The following is a 23,873-nucleotide window of genomic DNA, read 5'->3' as shown; positions in this document are numbered from 1 at the left end:
ATATATATATCTTTTGTTTTTTTCCTTTTATTTACTAAAATTACAAACTCAGAATTATGTAGAAACTTTTGTCTCATGATACTGTCTGATTCATTGACATTTTGGCCAGATATCCAATTATGTTAATGAAGCTATTTCCCACCTATATTCTTCAGCTGCTTCTTTTCTTCAACCTGAGGAGCTCATCTCCAGGTGCACATCTGGGCTCCATTGGATTAGAGCAGCTGTTATTTCATCTTCATTTCTAAAATCCTGGACATTTTTGTTTCTGTAGTTTGGAAAGAGGAATCTGTGAGATAACAATGTCAAATAAGAAGCAAGTGAACTATTTCAGAATGACGCAGTGATTTAAAAGTTACCTTAAGATAATTACCTTAGGGAACATCAGAAGAACTAGAGGAAAAAGTAGTAATTATTTACTATGGTCAAGCATCTTATTTTTTACTTAAGGAACCATACAAAAAAGTTAGAGTTAATAATTTTCCTGTAAACAGTTAACATGATACTGTCCAGGAGTAAAATACAATGTTAGTGGTTTGACGTTAAGAGATCTGGGAATCCACATGTATATCAAGATTACAAAACATTTTCTCACTACAGTATACGGGAGGCTAGTGACAATGTGACGTATGTCCTTGTAATTGCACTTTCTTACAGAAAGGATACACATTTGTGGTGGAAGCATTTAGTGGTGACATGTATGTGCCAGCCTCACAATGGAAACTGCGGCTCATTGGTCCTTACACCCCACTTCCGTTCCTCGCCCGAGATTCTCCATGCAACAGCTTCTCCATAAAGGAAATCAGAGACTACTACATACCCAATGATAAGAAAATTTTATTCAGGTATATGGCAGATGGGGGAAGCCATTCTTTTAAAGACAATAATATATTAGGTTGAAAATAAATGCTGTAGCCGGGCGTGGTGGCGCACTCCTGTAATCCCAGCACTCGGGAGGCTGAGGCAGGAGGATCACTGTGAGATCAAGAGCAGCTTGGGCTACATAGTGAGTTCCAGGTCAGTCACAACTACATAGTGAGACCCTGTCTCAACCCCCCCCCACAAAAAACCAAAACAACAACAACAACAAAAAAGCTGTAAAAGCCAGTCAGTTTTTACTTTCAATTTCTACTCTTTTGGGAACAATTAATCTGGCGCAATGGAAGTATGTAGATAAATATAATGATAAAGATACTTGCTTGAACTTCATCCTATTTGACTTGCATTAGACATTGTTCTCTGCACTTCCTCTCTTTACTTTCTCCTTGTTCTACTCAGACTCTGAGCAGATTCTAGGGCAGCCTTTCCTCATCTATTAAAGGGACCTTCTATCTGTGCACTCTCTGAGGAGTCTCAGTATAGACTGAGTTGCATTAACTGGTCTCACTGATTCTAGTTCTGACGAACCTTTCTTCTCTTTGCCTTTCTTCTCACTGTTCTCAATGTCTCTGCACCACTTCATAGTTAATAAAACTGTTGTGTTTCTGGAAACCGGGACTCCATTATATTTCCTTTTTTATATTCTAACATCTCCCTTATTCATGTACGTGCCTATTCTTTACTACCAGATTATTATTATAACACATATTTAAATACATGGTTTCCTACTGTAAAGTCTTTGATAATTTTTCATTGGCTGTAGAATAAAATCCAAGCATGTAGCATGATAATCAGTACCTTTCCCAATCACCAGTCACAGTGCATCCTCTCGGTAGAACTAAAGACTCCCTACTCATATATATGTGCCACAGTATTTTATTTCGTCCATGAATTTTTTCTCTCCTGTGATATTGTGTCCCCATTTCTCCACGTAGAAAAACTCATCACTTTTAATGGTAATTTTCAACAATAAAATCCTTCGTGTTGAAATCTCCACATATAGATAGCCTGATACAAAACTGACTTCCATTCAATATTTGTTGTTATTTAGTAAACTGTTAAACTACTTATCTTCTTTTTTAATATATGCTCATCTGCACAGGAAATCTGGAAAGTATATAAATGCATTATTAAGTAAGTAAACATTATCCATAATCAGCAACATGGTTGAGGGACGTGTGGGAGAATCTGTTCCTTGATTTTTTTCAGGGTATTCTGTGGTTTGCCGGTAATTCCTGGTGTTCTTGGCTTGCACATGAATCACCCTAATCTCTTCTTTCATCTTTTCATGTTTCCTCTGTGTGACTTTTGATTCCAAATTTCTCTTTTTATAAAACCACCAGTCATATTGAATTTGGTGCTGCCCTAATGACTTCATTTAACTTGATTACTTGCGAATGAAGTGACATTGTGAGGCACTGGATTGGTGAGGATTCCCACAATATCTTGTTGGAGGAGAGGAAAGGATTTAACCTGTCACAGACAGTGAAAATGGATCTGGGGGAGAAGAGAAAGAATTTTAAGAAATAGAGGCAGAATTGATAGCCTTGGTTTGTTGAGTCTCCAGGAGTCTGACTTGGGGAAATAATCTGGGTGGTATTATTTAGGTAGAGAATAGGGGAGAAGCCCATTTGTGAAGTAGTCAGTAGGAGGACTTCCTTTGCAGCTGATAAATACAGTAGACCAGTGAAATAGTCCTGTGACACAGGATAAATGGTTGGGTGAGACTTTAATTTGGGAATCATTATTTTACTTCTACTCATAGAGTGCCCTGGAAAATTTGTAGAATAAAAATCAGATCCAGAACAGAACATTTTCCTCTATATTTGTGGGAAAGTCGGTGGGGGAGAAGACTGACAAAAATAGCCCTAAAATAGGAAAAGCCATTTGTAAAGGAGAAGGAAATGAAAGTCAGGGCAACTTTGTTAAATTCTCCTGAGAGGTCAAGGGAAAAGTTTCTATATGGTAATGAAGAGCTGCTTAGAACATAGGCAAGAGCAAGTTTGGCGTGTGGGTGAGTGGAGAGGCCTGACTGAATTTGATTCAGCATGATGTAGTGAGTGCAGAGGTGGGGTCTCTCCAAGAGATGGCTTCGGACGCCAGGTGAAGTACTGTACTTGAGACTGGGAGGCGGGTAAATTTCATTGGTTTGTCTTTTGTTTTATTTTAATTGGCCTTGGAGGTAGGACACAACTTGAAACTGAAAAGCTCATGCGAGGAGGAGTAAAGAGAGACATTTTATGACACAGGGAGAGAGGATACTCAGGACACATTTGTAGAGAATCTGAAACATTGGGTCCTATGCATTTGTGTAGAATCACTAGAAATATGAAAACAAACAAACAAAAAAACCCCATAAATGAATCACATCTCCTCCTCCCATAACTTCATTGGGTAGGAGTTGGAAAGATAGGTTAGATTATATGTTTTGAATCTTTTTGCAAGAGGTTTCTAACTTGCAGGGTTAAGGGTGAGGATAGAGGCTATTGATATTATTTTTACTTTCTCTCTATATTTTGATAGGATGAAAACATTGTTAAGGGGGAATCTTGCAAGCATTCTGCTTATGCCCTCTGTGCTCTTTGCCCAACTGCAAAGGAGAAGGAAAAATGGAATTGGTTGGTGTGCAGTTCGCAGATCTATTAACTATGATGGCTTTTAGTTCTATCAAATTTCATGACTACCAACCAGATGTTAGAATACAGGATTTTTTCATGGGGTATGATGATAATAAAAACATATTCTCATTGTTTGACTGTACTATATTTGGATCCTTTGCTAAAGTCTATGATAACTACTATTTCCAGAATGTTTATGGACTTCATGAAGTGGATTTACTTTTAGATAATCACGTGAGAAAATTATACAATTTTCACTACTTAATGGAAAGCCCAATGTGCTTGCTTGTAAAGTCAGATTCCTTTCTTAATAGGTATTCTGCTAAAGTGGCATTAGTACATCCTGTTACAATACATGTGCGCACATCCAAACCAGATGCATTTATCAAGCTGCAGGTGCTAGAAAATGAAGAAACTATGGTGAGCTCCATTGGAAGAGGCCAAGCTATCATCCCAGCATTTACCTTCCTGAGGAGTGAGAAACCTGTGAGTTCCCAATGTAAGTGTGTCTTCTTGAGTTGGGTATTTGGATTCATAAATGGATATTTACTTTTTATGTCATTTTTACATTTTTAAAGTTAAAATAGCAAGCGACCACTTAAATGGATTCTACCAAAAAGTATCAGAAACACTGTATTTGACACCAATGACATCAGTGTAATAGTATGTGATATTAGGCTCTGAAGCATACATATAAACTGGTTACTGTGAAGAAAAATTTGCTTTTTTGTTACAGAGACAAAGTACCATTTTTGTTATTTTATAATTTTTTACTTTTATTTCTAATTCATTATTTTTAGAAAATATTCTGCTTATTAAAATTAATAGACATTACAGTTTTTAATATAATATTCTCAATGAATAAGTTGATTTCTTGACAGCAGCCATTCTTTCTGGAGTGGGGTGGAATCTCAGCTTTGTTTTCATTTTCATTTCTTGAATGACCAGTGATGTTGAACATTTTTTCATATGTTTATTTGCTATTCCTACTTCTTTGTCTGAGAAGGTCATTTCAGATGCCCATTTTTGGATTGGGTCTTTAAATTTGGGAGGTCTGATTTTTTCAAGTTCTTTATACATTCTAGATAGTAGCCCTTTGTTTGAGGAACAGCTGGTGAAAATTTTTTCCCACACTGTAGGTTGTCTCTTCACACTGTTGGTCATTGCTCTTGCTGCACAGAAGCTTTTTAATAAGAATACATCCCACTTGTTGATTGTGCTAGTTCATGGGCAACTGAGGTGTTCTTCATAAAATCTTTTCCTGCACCAAGGTGAAGAGTTCTACCTAACCTCTCTTCCAGTGGGTTTAGTGCTTCTATTTTAATATCTAGATTTTTAATCCACTTCTATTTTAGTTTAGTGCACTGTGAGATATATAAGTCTAATTTTAATGTTTGGCAAGTTAAAACCCAGTTTTTCCAGCACCATTTATTAAAGAGGCTATCTTTCCTCCAGGGTGAGGGTGTTTGGCTCCTTTGTCAAAGATAAGGTGGCTGAGTGTGTCTGGAATTGTTTCTGCATCTTTTAATCTGTTCCACTGGTCCTCAGGTCTGTTTCTTTGCCAGTACCTTGCTGTTTTTATCACAGTAGCTTTGTAGTATAGTTTCAAGTTGGGGATTGTGATACCCCCAAACTTCTCTTTATTGCCTAAAATTGCCTTTTCTATTCTAGGTCTCTTGTTCCAAATGAATTTTTGGATTATTTTCTCAAGGTCTGTGAAGTATGCTGCTAGGATTTCAACTGGAATTGCATTAAATCTATATAGCAGTTTTGGAAGTATGGTCATTTTCACTATGTTGATTCTTCCTACCCAGGAGCAAGGGATGTCTTTCCATTTTCTGCTCTCCTCATCAATCTCTTTTTCAGATTGCTGCAGTTTTCAGAGTAGAGGTCTTTGATTTCTTTTGTTAGGGTGATTCCTAGGTATTTTAATTTTTTTGGATGCTATTGTGAAATGAATTGATTGCCCCATTTGTCTCTCAATTTGTCTGTTTTCTGTGTACAGAAAAGCTATTGATTTTTGTGTGTTAATTTTGTACCCAGCTATTTCACTGAATTTGGTTATTAAGTCTAGAAGACTTTCGGTGGAGTTCTTGGGTTCTTCTATATAGAGTGTCATATCATCTGCAAATAATGACAATTTGACTTCTTCCTTTCCTATTTTTATTCCTTTTATTTCTTTCTCTAGTCTAATTGCTGTGGCTAATGTTTCCAAAACTGTATTGAACAGGAGTGGTAATAATGGACATCCTTGTCTTGTTCCTGATTTTAGTGTGAAGGATCTCAGTTTTTGATCATTTAGAATGATATTGGCTGTTGGTTTTTCACAGATTGTTTTTATCAGATTAAGGTAGAGACCATCTATTCCAATTTTCTGTAGGGGTTTTTTTTTTTTTCATCATGAATGAATGTTGGATTTTGTCAAATGCTTTTTCTACATCTATTGAGGTGATCATATGGTTTTTTTGTTTTGTTTTGTTTGTGTTACCAGGGGTTGAACTCGGGCCCTTGCATTTGTGAGGCAGGTGCAGGAACCACTGAGGTAAATCCCCAGGCCGATCATATGGTTTTTATACTTGGCTCTATTAATATAGTATATTACATTTATTGATTTGTGGATGTTGAACCATGCCTGCATTCCTGGGATGAATCTCACTTGGTAAGGGTGTATAATCTTCTTGATGATCTTCTTCATTCTATTTGCCAGTATCTTAATAAGAATTTTTGAATCTAATCATTCTTGAGGTTGGCCTATAGTTCTCTTTTTCGGTTGGGTCTTTCTCTGCTTTGGAGATCAAGGTGATGCTTGCTGCGTAGTGCTTCCCTTTCAATTTTATTGAAGAGTTTAAATAGCAGTGGCAACAGTTCCTCTCTAAATGTCTTGTAGAATTTAGCAGTGAAGCCATCAGGGCCAAGGCTTTTCTTAGTTGGTAAGTTTTTAATTACATTTTCAATGTCATTGATTGATATTGGGTTGTTCAGAATTTTTAGGTCACCTTTGTTCAACTTTGGTGATTTATACGAATCTAGGAATCTGTACACTTCTTCTGTATTTTCCACCACTGAGCTAAATCCCAGGCCCTTGCTCTTATTTTCTCTAGAAGCTTGAGGTTCAGCATCAGGTTGTTTAGTCGGACTCACTCTGTTTTCCTAATATGCATATTCAGTGCTATGAATTTCCATTGTAAGACTGCTTTCATTGTGTCCCATACATTGCAATATGTTGTATTGTCTTTGTCATTTAATTGTAGGAACTGTCTGATTTCTTCTTTAATATCCTCTGTGACCCTTTGATTATTCAGGAGTGTATTGTTCAATTTCCATGTGTTTATGAAATTCTTGCGGTTTCTTTTGCTATTGATCTCCAATTTCATCACCCTATGGTATGGTAATATACAGGGGATCACTTCAATTCCTTTGTACTTACTTAGACATGTTCTATGAGTATGTGGTCTATTTTGGAGAATAAACATGTGCAGCTGAAAAGAATGTGTATTCTGATTTTGTGGAGTGGAACACTTTGTAAACATCTGTTAAGTTTATTTGTTTAAGAGTTTGAGTTCTAGTATTTTGTTGTTTATTTCTTGTCTAGTTGATCTATCTATTTGTGACAGTGGGGTATTGAGGTCCCCCATTATTATTGTGTTAGTGCTGATTTCTTCATGTCCAATAGCATTTGTTTTATATAGTTGTGTGCACTAGTGTTTGGTGCCTATATATTTATGATTGTCATCTCTTCCTCTTGGATTATCCCCTTTACAAAGATGTAGTGTCCTTCTTTGTCTCTTGTAATCAATGTTGGTTTGAAATCCACATGATTGGCAAAGAGAATAGCTACTCCCGCTTTTGTTTGGGTTCCTGTTGCATGGAGTATTGTTTTCCACCTTTTAACTTTCAGTCTATGAGTTTTTTTTTAAATTGTGTTTCTTGTATGCAGCATATTGTTGGATCTGGCTTCTTGACCCATTCTGCCAATCTGCTTCTTTTGATTGCTGAATTGAGACCATTAAAATTGGTGGTTATACCTGATAAGTATTGACTTATCCTTGCCATTGACTTTTTCTTTTTGTTGGATTTTCCCCCTTTGCATTTAATTTCTTGTCATGCCTGATGGATTCATTCTGCCTGGCTTCCTGGGGTTGTTATTCTCATTGTTGTTACCTAGGATATTGTTTAAAATTTGGGGGAGTGTTGGTTTGGTATTCATGAAATTCCTAAGGTGCTTTTTGTCATGAAAGTATCTTATTTTTCTATCAATTTTGAAAGATAGTTTTGCATGAATTAAAACCCTTTCAACCATCATGGTCTCATGTTTAGAATATATGATTTTATTTAGTTGGTTGGATCATATTCCTAAATTTATATTTATGAGTGTGTTTTTCCTCTGTATATGCTCCTGTACATCATTCTTTTCTACTTCTCAAGTTTAAATTATGAGAAGCTACTAAAAGTTCTTTGGAAACTTCCTAGTTTTTCTATTTTTTAAAGTCATTTAATGCTTAAGAAATCATTAATTTCTAAAAATTGTATTAGTTTGGATTTCAAAACCCTCTAACTTTGATGTTTTCAAAGGAAAGACTTTGTCTCTTTACTAGCTTAATTCCAAAAGCTTAGCAAGTACTATGTGCAATTCTCCCAGTTACTTATGACCTCATGCTTTTTCCTTAAGTCACTTGTTAGACCAGCATTTCTCTTAATCTTTAAATAGAGCTCATGGAGGCAAACACTGCTTATGATCCAGAGGTCATACAGTTCATCATTATTTTACTTTAAAATTTAATCATTTAAAATAAAAGTACATATGAATGTTTAAAACTAGTTTAATCAGTTCACTTGTAGCAAGGAAAGAGGTAGACAATGGAGCAGAAGGATGACTGAAAAATGATCCAAAAGTAGAGCCAATATCCATGATCAGTCTTCTTTTACAAGATAATTTTATTTGTATAGTTGCATTTTCTAAGTATTTTCAATATGAATTTCAAGTTTATCCCAAAGCACACAAAATTCTGTAATTGTTTTCCTTCTGATTACCTTGAATATCTAGATAAATGAAGAACTGACACCTTTACATAATTGAATTTTGTTTGCAAGGCTGTATTTTTCCATTTATTTATTACTTTTATATTTTACAGAAAAAGTTAAGTTTTCTCCTCATTAATTGGTAGAGATTTTATTGTGAATTGGATAGTTTCTCTAGATTTTAAAGAGAAAATTTAGATTTTAAACATACTATTCGTTATTGTTTGTGAATTATATAAGCAGATATAGCAGTGAATTTACTTTATGCAGTTGTTCTCTTGGAAACATATCTGTTTACAATTCCTTTACAATATATATTTCTGGGATACACTCACTGAAAATACATGAAAAATATGGGGGTGTGTGTGTGTGTGTGTGTGTGTACAGGATGTGTCAGTCTACCTTGGGTGAATTCCATGAATAAATATCAAGGGATAAACTCCATTTTAGCCATTTCAAATATGTAGATGTCTGAAGTAATACAGTAACAAAATATTAAATATAGACTTTTTTACATTTTGTATTATCTCCTGGAACTCTACAGAATATCATGATTTTCAAGTATAAAATGTTATACTAATATTGATGCTGTAGGGTTAGTTTAAAATGTGTGATTTTCTACAAAATTTGAGCATTCGAGGAAGCACTGTGGCCTAAAGCAAAATATTTTATTTTTCATGGCTGTGTAAGGCTCCAACTCTCATATCTACAATAATTTCAATATGTTGTTTTGAAAATAATGAAGAATTTTTAAAAACAACTGTATGAGTTTCTGAACTCATGTATGCATACACATTGGATAAATGCAGAGTAGAACTATAAGATAGAAATATGTATGTAATTTTGATTTTCTCATACATTGAAAATTCTCTTCCAGTCCATTTCTTTTATCTATTCTGAGCTATACAGTATTTTTTATTTTTGTCACTCTTAATGCTAAAAGTATTAATTTATGTTTCACTTCTCATTAGTGAGGTTTGAGTATGTTTTCATATGTTGCATACTTCTTTTTGTATTTCTTCTTGGCAAAGTGAAGAGATTACCTTGCATATTTTCTGACTTTCAAGAACCATAACCCTGGACCTTATATTGTATATATGATGCTTGCTTTATACATTTTGTCTACTTTTATAATGTTTTGGTGGAAGAATATGTCCAGTGCCCCTAACTCCTGCTCTGGCTGGAATTGGAATTTGCTGTGTCATTCACTTATGTTATCTCCATTGATATTTAATAAATTAATTATAGTATTCAACATATTTCTATTTTATTCATTCAAATTATGTGTATAGTACCTACTAATTTAAAAAATACATATAAAAATGAAAATTAAAGTAAATACTTTGATAAATGATAAAATACACACGATATTAAGCACTGAGAAAATATGGTGAATGGCTTGTGGTGTTATTCAAATGTTGCATATTCTTTTAGCCATCATTATTCTTTCAGAATATGCACTTTTCTATGTAGGTCACACACTTTAGAGTAGATTTCTTTCAAACCAGAATATTCCAAAGAATCCAGTCATGATGTTCTTGTTTTTTTAATCTTGTTAAAATAAACCTATTCCTTTGAGTGTATTATAAAGGGATCTAACTAATTTAGTCAGTAATAAATATGTACACTGCATACACTAATTTACTATTTCCCTTATTCAGCTAACAAAAAAGTTCTTCCACATCATAGTCCACCCAAGAAAGAGTCAGAAGTGTATGCTAAGAAGAAATCTTCCCAGGGAAGTCAGAAACCCTATAAGAGCAGACATGGAAGTGGACTAGAGGACAATGTCACACCTCTGTTGGAGGAGGAAGTTATCAGTGTACCCCCCACTACAGAAGAGAATGCTAATACACCACAGCAGGTATAGTAGCATTAGAAGAATTGCTCAATTGGACTATTCATGAAAACCTACCATAGAATAATCCTCTTTCTAAAGGTTGTCAATGTGTGATACTTTCTGTGTGCAATGCCACCATAATGATACTCAGAATTGAATAAGACATTTACAAAGTTTTTCTATGTTGGTATCTTTGAATACATGGTAAATTTGATCTGTCTGTTAATCCTATAATGTAGATGCAATTATCTTATTTGAAAAAATACTCAACTTCTTTAATAATATGAGAAATGCAAAAATATGACAACAATGAGATATCACCTTGTACTTATGGACTGACAAAAATTAGAAATTTAGACAATGAAAGGTGTTGGTAATGATATTAAACTTTTACAGGCAGTTGTTTTACAGAATTTTAGAAAACATCTAATATTGTTTAGGTGCTTAGCGTAATAAATTATATTAGGCACTTACTATGTGTTTATTTTTACTGTTTGCTCTTAAACACTACATTTTGTTTCACAGGACTACAAGTATATCATACAGTGTTTGGTGTTGTATAACAGTTGGCCTCTCACTGAAAGTCAGTTGATATTTGCTCAAGCACTGAAAGACTTAGAGAAAAAAGATATCAAAGGTATGTCATCCTGTTTATATATACACTTTATATTTTATATAAATATTAAAAATAATTTGATTACATAATGATTTAAAATATTTTTATGATTGATATTCCATATCTTGTCACTTTTCTTGTGTTGATTATATATTTCAAGCTTTTACTGCCTGATTTATAGAAAACATTAATGTATGATTATTAAGACTTAATTCAAACATTTTTTCTAGTCAGCAAAAATCACACATTGGTTATATTTTTGTACATTTCCAGAAACTGTTTCAAAAGAACTTTTCTATTTATAAAATTATATCTATCCATAGTTGAGAAAGAATCACAAAAAACATAAGCTTTAAAAAATATTTAACAAAGCCTTCAATTTCAGACGGAGAATCTTCTACTTAAAAATAACTCTTTTTATTTTTAAAATATAAACTATTCTCGGCTTCAGTGGTTTTTCTGCTTACCTTGCAAGCATAAGGGCCCGAGTTCGATCCCCGGTTCCAAAAAAGAAAAAAAACTACATATATATAGACTATTCTCAATCTTCTGGAGTAGGAAATGATAGCTTGGTGCTTTTGAAAAGGAGGAGCAAAGGGAGTTTCAAACAACCTCTATTCCTAAGCTTTATATAACATTATACTATATGATAATCAAATGTGAAGGAATATGTGTTTTTTGCTCATTCTTTCAGAAACTTAAGCAACATTGTCTAATCATATAAATAATATATAACATTAAAAAAACAAAATAAAAGGGGACTGGGTATTTAGCTCAGTGGTTTCTGCTGCCTGCCTTGCAAACGCAAGGTCCCTTTGTTCAGTCCCCGTGGTACAAAAAAACAAACCAAACCAAAATAAAACACACAATTCCAAAGGGAATAATATAAAGTAAAAGCCCTGGCCCCATAAGCCTTAGTCCAAATACTCAGTTGTGACCATCATGAAAGCCTGCTTTTTCATCTCCCAGAATATTTAATGTATATGTAACATATATGTGCTAAGGCATTAACTCTCAGTTTTAATCATCCTTTAATCATATACAGCAATTGTCCCTTTGTCATGTTTTCACTTTCTGTGGTTTTATTCATTGCTAACCACAATTAGAAAATATTTCTATAGTACCATAAGAAACTGATGAGAGACCACATTCATATAACTTTGATTATTCTATATGATTAGAATTACTTTATTTTGTTATTAGTTATTTTAAAAAATTTCTTACTGTACCTAATTTATTAAGCATTATGATAGTTATGCATGTATAGGTATGAACATAATGTATACAGACTTTAGTAGTAACTTGGTCCCAGGGTTCAGTGGGGGCCGGTTAGAGCATGTCCTCTGAAGACAATGGGGACTGCGGTATTTTACTTATATAGTGTCTGTATTCTCCTATTTGAATGCATCCCTGGAGTACAGGGAGTTTTGTCCTTTGTTGCCTTTTTGGTGCCTTGCTTCATTGCTAGTTAGATCCTATCCACACAGTCAGCAGTCCATAACATTTATTAAGTGAATGAATGGCAGAATACATGTGAGTTACTAATTGTCAAAAACTCTGTTCAGGTGTTTGGTTGCCCAAACAGGAAATAATTAGTAAAGATCTGTTTATGCAAAGGTATGAAAAAGCCATTCTATTGCTGGGTTTAAGCTTGATTAAAAGATACAGATTCTAGTATGGAAGATAACATCTATAGAAAAATTACAGAAATAAATATAACACCATGGGTCTCCACTTTTCCCCAACATTTTGAGGCGCCTCCATAGCAATGTATCACGGTGTGCAAAACCCAAGCATGCTGGCTTCCTCTGTTGCTCCCCACTGGGGCCAGGTCCTCTATCTTCCTCACCCTCCTGTTTGCATCTGCAGAACTGGACAGCAGATGTTGGGAAATGTTCATTGAATGAACCTTACATGAATATGTCATGCTGGTGCCAGCCAATGTGCTTCAATCCCCAGGGCTTCCTCTTGACAAGATTCTGGCTCAGTGAGAGAGTGCTGTGCTCTTTTATCACTGTCTAGAATACTGATATGAAGGGGAAGTGGGGGTACACAGCAGCTGCCTCAGTGCTATTCTTATGGGTTACATGCGTAATCCAGGTGGTTAGAGGCTCACAAATTGGTTTTTGTAAAAGCACTTGTCGAACTGCTTAATAATAATATATGTAAACCTTATCACATTCCCTAGGCAATTTCATGGAATATGAATTTTGCTGAAATATCTCTTCATCCTAGTTCAACCTCCTGTCTCACAGCCACAGCCCACAGCACTACTATAAATATCTGAATTACAGAACATAAAAAAATTAGATTTAGTATTCTTACTGACCAAACAAAGAACACAGTTTTTCTATGAATGACTGTCAGTGGAAGCCAGAAACTCCTTGCAGGCCACATCTCAGGCTGCATTTTGGTTCTCTAATCCTGGTTGCATTGGCAACTGATTGGCTTTCTCTGCCCTTGGAGCAGAAATTATGTGAATGTTCAAATTCCAATAAGATTTAATTCCTGAATATACACAGGAAAGTACTGAATTTTAATCAGAAAAGCAAAATTTCATTTCTATAATGTTATTGTCTACTGAAGATTTCTGTATTCTTTATTCTGGATACATACAGGATAATGTAAGAGATATAAATGTATAACATGAAAGGCTTTTAAGTCCATTTCATCAACAGACTCGCTGAGCACTTCCTTTCTGCAAGAGATATGCCAGTTTATTTCAAAGATTATTTCCTCTTGAGGTCTTCTAAGCACATGCATATCTAATGTGGGGGTTACATATTCATGATTTTGAGTCACTAGGATTGTTTCTTTCATCTTATTGTAATATGTGCTGCCTACACATACAGATTTCTTGTAAGCTTTGTGTATTAAATAGTCTGATGATGAGCATTACTATGGATTCAACATTAGATTAGATGTGAAATTAGCAACTTAAAGTGAGGTATATAATAGTGTTCTGGACTCCAAATAATTTATAACTCATGGGAGAAAGTTTTACTGTGTGTTATATCACTAATGAATGTGGAAATTGTAGAGGCACAGCGATGCTCAACAACTAGGCCACACACCGAGAGGTCCGACAGGAGATTTTTATTAGGGAAGGCAGGTTAGAGAGAGAGAAGAGAGAGAGAGAGAGAGAAGAACAAAGAAAGGAAGGAAGGAAGGTCCTTTTATCATTTGGGGGTTGGGCTATTGCTTATTTATGAGGAGTGGGCTGCTTTTAACCTATCATAGGCCAGGTTGTTTTTTATGGGTTCAGTCCTTCAGAAACAGGTTTAACCTCTCCAGACTGCTGTGGCCTTGCGGAGAGGGAAACTAGAGAAAAGAGCATGAGGTCTTTTTAAGAGCCAAGGGAATACAGCCTTGTTAGGGTCAGGTCCCTAACAGAAATTATTTTATTTCTATATTAATAACATAAGGAAGTGGATGGCACACACCTGTGTGCTGATGCCATGGTAAGTGCTTTGTGTATGTTAACTCGAGTATTACCATATATTACTGCTAATGGACTTGAATACACCTAAATTTATGACTCAGACACTAAGAATTATGTGTAAGACCTAAAGTCTCACTTCCACTCCACGGAGCATGAACAGCTGAAAGGCCTCCACGATGCTGAGTCCTATAGCCCAACAATGGTTCCGGAAGCAAGACCCAGGGCCTTACTTCCAAAAGCCGTGAACAGCCAAAAAGGCCTCCAAGATGCTGGGGCCTAAAGCCCAGTGATGGCTCTGGGAGCTTGACCAGCAGAGAGAATCACCCAGGAAGGAACACACTGGACTAGATGGAAAACAGACCTTTATTAGTCTGGCCAGACGGCACTCTCTGAACCAAGTGGCTGGCTCAGAGAGGAGCCAGCTCAGGAGCTGAGGTTCTTTTTATAGGTGGGTAAAAAGCGGGGGTTAACATTCTAAGCTTGCAGGCAGGGGACAAAGGTCTGCTGATTGGAGCTGGTGGTCAGCAGTCACTTACTTGGCAGTCACACATTGATGATTAACAGATACCTATAGGATGTTTCGAAGGTCACCAAGACATTCCGAATGAGCAAACAGTTTGACAATTAACTTGGGGTCTTTATGCATGGTACAGATTTTATCTCATAGTCTAGAACCACTAACTTACACATTAATCATGATCCGGACTTCAAATAGTACGAGATTGCCTTACATTCCTGAGCCAGGGTTTGAACAAAGGTGGGGCTATAGCTACAATGGGAGGGGGTTAGAGCACTGTCTTCTAGGCCCTTTGTCATTTATCATGAGCTTGTAATTTAGGTCTTACATTCCCCACTGATTTTTGGGTCCAAATCAAATCTTTGATTTACTTATATCTAGTTTTAAGTTTTAACAAAGGAATACATTGTAAAAAACAACAAATTATTATAATACAAAGTCCCACAGCCAGCACACAGAGTAACAATTGCTTTAACCATGTAATGCTGGGCAACCAACTTGTTAGTCATTTAAACAAGTCTCAACCTGTCTGTTTATTATGTATCTTTGTAGTCAAGTCTTTGAGTTTTTTTATGTCCTGTTTTATTGCTGGCCCATTGTTTGTCAAATTGAAACAGCACATAAAGGTAACATATTTTTATCTTTTGTAGACTTATAAACTCTTAATTGAAAACCATAATAGCTCACAACAGTTTGACACAATATAAGAGTCCATATCTTGATTGCAGTTCTCATTTTTCAGCCATGTGTGAACTCACCAGCTTCCTGTGTGGTGAGAGCAGGGCTTTGAGTGTGTTGTCTTCTGGAGTTGGAATCTGTGGAATTTTGTTTTACTCTAGGGTGGTGGTAGCTGAGCTTCAGCTACCTTGACAGCTGTGGGAGTAACGATAAGTGCCTCATATGGCCCTTTCTATATAGGTTGTAAAGGGGTCCTTTTTAATTTTTTTTAACATAAACTTGGTCCCACAGTTTTATCAGGTGGGCAGGAGTTAGCACTTGAAGGTCTTCTTTATTTTTAATTTACCCCTGAATATTTTGAAATATTTGCCCAATTTTAACAGCTGTGATTTTATATTGGATAAGCCCAGTTGAGATAATTTTATAAAGTCTCTCAAAATACAGGGTGGCCTTCCAAACAAGACCTCATATGGGGGGAACCCAATATGACTTGGGGTATCTCTTATTTAAGGAAGGCCAAAGGGAGTCAATCAACTCATAACCACGTGTTACCTGACAATATTTACCTTAATGGTACAATTTATCATTTTTTTAAAACCTTACAAGAACTCGGAGGTTAATAAGCAGTATAACAGTTTAGCTAGATCTTGTATAACCTCTGTTACAAATGTTTTCCCATTGTCAGTGCCTATGGAGAGAGGCAGACCAAACCTTGGAATTTTTTAAATAAAATCTTGCATATCTCTGAAGCCCTCTTTGTTTTTATAGGGAAGGCTCAGGCCATCCAGAAAACGTACAAACCCATACTAACACATATTTATAACCTTTACAGGGGGTGGGTCTAATCATCTAAAGTTTCTGTTTAGTGGCCCTTTTGGCTTATATGTCTACCTTAGCATTGGCATTTGCTATTGCATCTTTTCTTTCTTGAATTATAGTACTTTGTCAGATTTCCACATTGCCTCAAATAACTATATCCTGTTTATTATATACTGTTTATTTTTAATAAATTTGCCCTCTGATGTGAGAAGACCACACTTGTATAGACTGTGCCATAGATATACCAAGTGGCAAACAGGAATCTCTATAAACGTTTACCCTCTTTTCTTTTGCCCATCAGAGAGCCTGTATGAGTGCCCATAGCTCTGCTCACTGAGCTGACCATCCAGTGGGGAGGGTTCCTGCTTGGACCACTTCATCTGGAGTCATCTCTGCATAGCCAGCATAGTGTACCCCATTTTCCATGAAGCTGTCTCATCCTTGACCAGGATGAAATCAGCCTCAGGCAGTGGGTCTTTTTGCAGATCTGGATGACTGAAGAACAATTTGTCAGTGACCCTGAGGCAGTCATGGTCAGGGGGCCAGGTTCCGAGGGCAAAAAGTAGCAGGGTTTAAGGTTTAATTGGAGCAAAATATAGGCGGGGATTTTCACAGATGAGGGCCTGATATCATGTGACTCTATTATTTGAGAGCCATCAGTGTCTTGTTATTCAATAGTTCTAAAAGGCATAGGGAAATTGAACAATTAACTTTTTACGAATGTTACCTTGTCAGCTTCCTGCAGCTGCCAGGGCTCATAAACAAGGGAGCTATCCCTTCACATCTGATTCTAAACTCTAAATTAAATATGCTACTGGCTGATTCCATGGGCCTATTCCTTGAGTGAACACCCTCAAAGCAGTATGATTTCTTTCAGTCATGTACAAAGCAAAAGGCTGGGTTATATTTAGGATCCCTGATACAGGGGGAAAGCAGAAAGAGTTAGTTTTAGCTGTTTAAATTCTGACTCTCACTCTTTACCCTATAATAATTACTGTCCTTCTGGCCCTGTAAAGATTTATATGTATATAGAGAATCTAGATCCTGTAAAAACCTTTTATCCCCCAAATTTTTTTTCATCTGCTGTAAGTCCTTTTATCTCTAAGCAGCATAAACTTTATATCCTGCCTCCTGAAGCAGCATTAATAGTCTCTCAATACCCGATTTTTTATTTAGTACATCAGAAAATTAACAATAATCATCATTTTATGTATGAAACTTCATAACCTTTAATCTAATTAGGTACCAAAAGCATTTTTCTAATAAAACCTTTCCATAACTTTTTCCACAGAAATCATCATATTTTGAAAATGACTATTATAAACATATCATAATAACATTTAGAATCTAACCCTTTGATGATAACCAATGTAAACATTCTATAACAACATATTTAGCCATGTTTATTGGGGGTATATCTTCTCAGAAATCCATTAGTGAATAAAGACCAGAATAAATTTTTCTGAGTAGATGTTTTTTTTACTATTAACAGGAGTCTATCTAGACCTGAGTTTATACTTAATTATCTTGACAAAATTTTAACTTATAAAACCAAATTATAGAAATTAATACATTATTAGTATCCTTGTTATCATTTCAATCAAAATATAATTGGACAAACTTTTCAAACAATTGGACACAGACAACCACATAAGACCGTTTATGAAACTATAATACACTCAAGTGTATTTGGCCAATTGAATTATAAAATCTCTCTTATTTTTCTTTGTTTTTGGTATTGGGGATTGAACTTGGGTCCTTGTGCTTGCAAGGCAGGTGGCAGCACCATTGAGCTAAATAAATCTCCAGCCCTAAAACCCCTTTTAGTTAAGACTAGTCAAAACTTTTGTAGATCAATTAACACATCTCATAGAATTAGAATCAAAAGGAATGAAAACTCTTTGTTACTATAAAAGTAAACCTTCCGTAACAAACTTAAAACCAACAAGCAAACATACATAAATCATTTCTGTACACCTTCTCTACATACTTAGGCCTTCTGGTCTTATATTTCTTTATCTCTTTCTAACAAGGCAAACATACAAAATCCTTTCATATCAAAAATATATCTCTTTTACCCATAGCTTTCCTAATATCTTCCTCTGTCTCATTTACTATTAACCTTCTATTACAAACTTCAGCTGTTAAAAATCTTAAAGTGTTCTTTTTCTGTTCTCAGTGTGTTACATCTTAAAATTTGACTGGCTACCTATAAAACAGTATTAACCTTGAGTTTTTGTCAACAAAGTGCAAAAGAGCAAGTTAACCCTATAATTGTAATTCAGGAATTTGCAATGCACAAGAAGGGTTCTAAGCACACCAATTAAACTTAGTTTAAATTGAAAAAAAGATACATTTATCAAATAGTTAAAATTTCTAACTTGATTTTTCTTGTAAAAATCTCTTGATGTCTGGTAAAACACAATTGCAGTTTCTCTGGCTTGCAGCATTTTTTCCCTCTATTGTGTGTTTATCAGAGTTTTTCTACCTGCTTTTAATCTATCAAAGATTTATTTTTTCATTTTAGTTCTTTCTAATCTGAGTGCAAGCCCTGTTCTATTTTTTTTTCTGAGTCCCCTCATGCTTTCCCATCTGTTCCCTACAGTGCAGTAAAGCTAAACAATTTTGTTCTGCCCCTACCTCCTCCACACCTTCTATCTTAGCAACTCAAGTGGAGGGGAGGCAGCTCGACCTCCTCCAAAGGGGAAATACTGGGATTTGCCTGCAATGATGTCACATTTTCTGAGAGAGGCAAGTTCACCATAGGAAAAACAGCAGATTTGGCAAGCAGTTGTTCTAAGACCAAAACTAAATAGTTCTCACTAGCAGCTGATTACCGTGGGGCAGAAGTTTGAGCAGCTCCTAGAGCAACAAGGATCCAAGTTGTCAAAGTCTCAGGTAAACAAAACAAAGGCAGATAACTTTCCTTTTGTCTAGAGTTTGTTTTTTTTCCCCTGGGGGCCAAGTCTGGCTTAGCTGAGACCATGATAACTCATAAAGTTTCTTAAGTATCTTTGGTTGCAGTTTTACCTCATAGTCCCCCACAAAATTTTTATCAAAATTCTGAATTATGCACTTAAGAATAGTTGGTTTAGTATTAGCATTCCCCATGACCATTAGATATTCCCTTGTCCAGTGACTCAAGGCAAACAAAAGGTGGGGTGCTGTTCCAGAAAACAGCCTTATTTACTCAGCTTGGCTGTAAGCTTCCCAGCTCTTTCAGGCCCACTCAGACTACAGGAGAGTTTCTCATTGCAAGAGTCTCCATTTTGTTCTTTCTAAGTGCAGCCACAGACTCTCAGGACTGATCCACACAAGCTCTGCAATGCTTGGAGGGCTCTTTAAGTGCAAGCACCCCCTCCCTTTGTTTTGGTGCACAGATGAGGCTACCAATGGCTTTCATAGCTTGTTCCATTCACTCTCCTAACCAAGTCTCTTTCACATACACACAGTCACACAAGAAGTTAACACATTCTCTCCCTGGGGCCCCTTCCAAAGACAAACTAGGGAGCAACCCAGAGGATCTCACCAGTCAGACAGATGATTTCACTTACTCATCTTCCTTCTGTTCTGCTACTGGTGAGCTGGCATCCAAGTCCTAGAAAGGGAATCCAGGAAATCCCGGGGGTGCACCTCTTCCCTTCTGAGGAGGTGGACAGTCGCTCCCTCCAGTGGGACTCAGGTTGAGGCCCAACACACACCATGTCAGTTATCCCTTTCCTTCCCTGCCAGTGTAGCCGGATGCTCTTCATAAACTGGACCCAAATATTTATATAAAGAAATTGGTCGGGGTGGCTGGGGTACCGATGACTTTTCGCCATACAGCCTGACAGAGGCCTGGCTCCAAGGAGCCCTCAACCAGCCATCCAACTCTAAAAGTTGGTCACTCCAATTAACACAGGGAGTGAAGCTTTCCACAAGAGAATTTAAATCTGTATTTATCCTCCTGCTCAGGGGAAGAAAAACAATTTAAAATTAGTGAGAAAACAATCCAGTGGGATGTTCTTGGAGCTAGATCCTCCCATCCCTGTTTTAAGGAAAATACAAAGTTAACACACAACAGACAAGACGCTAACAAAACAAGCAGGAGCCACAAAAAAGCTTTGATTCCACCCAGAGTCCTTGTCAGGGCTGGGTTCAGGGGTGGCTTCCTGGCTCATCAGCCACCTCTATCCTACAACAAACAGTTACAACTGGTCCAAAGCTTTCCTCCGGAGGCTTTTCAAGGTCTCTACCTGAGAATTCTGTTGGATCCCACTACAGAGAAGACTTGGCTGGATTTACAGTTCCCACCTGGGATCTCACTGGGGCCTCCAAAAATGTAAGACCTAAAGTCTCACTTCCACTCTGAGGAGTGTGAACAGCTGAAAGGCCTCCATAATGCTGAGTCCTATAGCCCAATGAGGGCTCCATGTGCAAGACCCATGGCCTTACTTCTGGGAGCCATGAACAGCCAAAAAGGCCTCCATGATGCTGGGACCTATAGCTCAACAAGGCTCTGGTAGCTCGACGGAGGAATGAGAGTCACCAGGAGAGGAACACACCAATAAGAAGACCTTTATTAGTCTAGCCAGATGGCACTCCCAGAGCCAAGTAGCTCAGAGAGGCAACTGCTCAGGGGTTGAGGTTGTTTTATAGGGTTTTTCTAAACAAAAAGTTCAAATGCATTCGCAGGTCAGTGCATTCACAGAGCTATCAGGGGATAAGATTCCAAACACACTGATTATTTTATGCAGGAAATGTTTTATGGTCACCTTTTGTCATATCATTTATCCCTGGGTGGGCTGTTAACCAAGTTATCAATTAGCATATGAAAGTTTGAGCAGATCTTTCTTGATGTTTCATAAGGAGAAGGGGGAAGCACAGTCTCTGGCCCATTAGCAGGCCAGCATGGAGTCACTTTAGCTCAGTCAGGTCCCACAGTAAAACCCTATAAAAGGGGGAGTTGTAGCCCAGTCCTGGATCTATCAGGGCACTGCTATTAGGTGTCATTGATCCCCATCGATGGAATAAACTTTTGTTATTTTACTTCCATTCTGCTTCCTCTGTGTGTCACTTTACCAGTTCCTTCCGTAATATTATCAGTGGCAGAATTATCTGGAAAGCCTAGTGAGAAAAAATTACTTCTTCTACTCAGTTTTTATGAGTTTCTTTTAACCAGCACCAGCCACAATGGGCCTCTAAAATGCAGCTAACCCCATCTTCTGTTGGCAGTGCGATCTCTGGGTCTTGGACTTTACTGAGAGACAGTGGAGAGGAGCAGTGCTGGGCACACAGACTCTAAATTCTGTGCAAGCAGTGTGTAAAAAAAAAGAAAAAGAAAATTCCAAATTCTTTAACCATTTCCCCCTCTAACCTGCTACCCTTGTCCTACATAGAATGATTTTATTGTCATATCATGACTCGCTTGCTTCCATTTTTATGTTTCTGTAGCTCATGGAGAGAAACATGAGGAATTAATTTTTGTGGGAAGACCAGATTCTCATATTACTAGTGAAGGGCAAAAAACTTCAGGAACTTCCAAAGCAACAAGGAAAGGCAATGAAAAGTCTTCTGAGAAAGAAAAGACAGCCCAGGAAAAACAGACATCTCGCTTTGAGCCTCAGGTGGGTGTGGCACATTCCAATTGGAACCACTTAATGAATTTAGGTTCCCTGGGGTCTGTTTGACCATTTCTCCTAGGACACAATTGTGAAAATTTCTATCTCCTTGATTCCAGCAACAACCTAGATATCATAGGGTGATCCTTGAACAATTTTTCTAAGTTCCCTTACTGAGCTTAGTACCAAAAGGCATTAAGTGCAGGACACTGTTCTTGGAACTTACACATTTAATATTAGTATGCTGCACTCCCTACCCTCATAGTACTCTCATTGCAACAGAATTTTAATGTTAGACATTGTATGTACCATGGCAGGAAGGGCAGTTACCTAATCAGGACTCTTCCAGGAAGAAGTGAGCCCTGAATTGAATCAATGAGCAAAGATACGGTAAGGCAAAATCAAACTGATCTGTTTTGTTTTGAGAGAGATGAAGCTGGATTGATAAGTGAGAGATGGAAAAAAGCCTTCAAAATTCATTAGAGGGTTGGGGCTTTGTCTTTAGCCCTGAGGTCCTGGCTTTAAGCAACTTTAAGGCAAGTCAGGTCATTGCAGTGATGGAGGGTCAGAAGCTGTGTAAAACAAGCCCAGTGATACTTAAATTGAAGTTATTTAAAAAAGACTGCACTTAAAATACCCATGAGGATGAAAATCTGTCTACCACAGCTGATCATTGCCTTGGTTAAGCAGAAGTGGAAGTAGGGGGATTTAAGAAATGTGTTGACATGATCAGATTTACATTTCAGATTCCTCATGGATTCAAAGGAGGTAAAACTAGAGATGGAGATGAGGAAAACATTCCAGAAAGTGCTTCACTGGTCCAAACAAAAGAATATGCCAGGAATAGGTCAAAAGAAAGTAAGGAAGGGGCAGATGCACAGGAAATAAATAGGGGTAGGATTTAAAGAACAGGAAAAATCTAAGTGTATCTGTCAGGTTTCCAGCAAGAGTAACTGTATCACTAATAATAAGGACAATTAATAAGGAAAAGTAGCAAATAAGTAAAAGAGCTGTTTCAGACCTCAGGAAAGAAAAATCCTATCCATTTACAGTTTAAAAATTTGGTTCATAGCTGTCTCTGCCTTTGGAAGTATCATGAAGTAAATAAGCTTAACTTTATCCATAGAGTCATACAAGACATTTGGCTTTCCCTTAGGGCCTTCATAGTGCTCTCTTCCTCAGTCAAAACTTGAGCCTAAAAAGTTTCAGATTATACTCATTCATCAAGCCATTTGAAAGGTGATAAAACTAATTTACTACGTTTTAAAAGTAAGAACTAAAAGAATTTCCATTTGTAAGAATCAGCTCTCAGAATACCAGGGGAATATTGTAGAAGGCAAGGTGCAGTTGGTAACAGTGAGACCAAACCACAAGTGAAAAGTTTCTTCAGTGGCTGCAATGATCTGTCATTCCCCAACTACATTCTTTGACATAGATAATTAGGTAATTAACATAGTCTTGACCTTTTGCACAGTGCTGTGCATCCATGTAAGTTTTACTATTTTATTTATTTATTTATTTATTTTTTTGAGTTTATTGGTACATTTAGGGATACAGTACAGTTACATTCATTGTTGGGATCATGTACCTTTACATGGCAAGTCTTGATTCTCATTTTTTCCCCTTACCTCTGCCCTCCCTTCACCCCCTCCTCCCCTCCCCATCTACAAACACTTTATTTTCATCTTTTCATTCTCTCACATTTTTTTCTTTTCCCTTTTTGTTCTTCCCCTACGTATCACACCTTCCCTACACCTTTAGCTCCTTTCCTCCCATTTCTAAATGTCAGTAATCTTATTAGAATCTTATGCATTGTTGCAGAATATTCACACCAGGGAAACTATT

General features: G+C 36.7%; 1 protein-coding gene across 6 annotated transcripts in view; it reads left to right on the top strand.

Moving 5' to 3' along the window:
• Positions 1–23,873, top strand: part of Adgb (androglobin) — a 116,676-nt gene that overhangs the window by 79,177 nt on the left and 13,626 nt on the right. For all 6 annotated transcript variants that reach the window (XM_019209944.2, XM_019209945.2, XM_010639550.2 and 3 more), the window contains 5 exons: positions 658–845; positions 3,812–3,996; positions 10,178–10,380; positions 10,882–10,993; positions 21,862–22,034. In XM_019209944.2, the coding sequence (XP_019065489.1) occupies positions 658–845; positions 3,812–3,996; positions 10,178–10,380; positions 10,882–10,993; positions 21,862–22,034 (861 nt within the window). The remainder of the gene's footprint in view (positions 1–657; positions 846–3,811; positions 3,997–10,177; positions 10,381–10,881; positions 10,994–21,861; positions 22,035–23,873) is intronic.

The sequence above is a fragment of the Fukomys damarensis genome, unplaced genomic scaffold (assembly GCF_012274545.1).
Source record: "Fukomys damarensis isolate Sample0158 unplaced genomic scaffold, DMR_v1.0_HiC HiC_scaffold_14, whole genome shotgun sequence".
In the NCBI taxonomy this organism is placed as follows: domain Eukaryota; kingdom Metazoa; phylum Chordata; class Mammalia; order Rodentia; family Bathyergidae; genus Fukomys; species Fukomys damarensis.
Note: the sequence above shows the minus strand (reverse complement) of the source record. Positions and strands in the feature narration are given on the sequence as shown.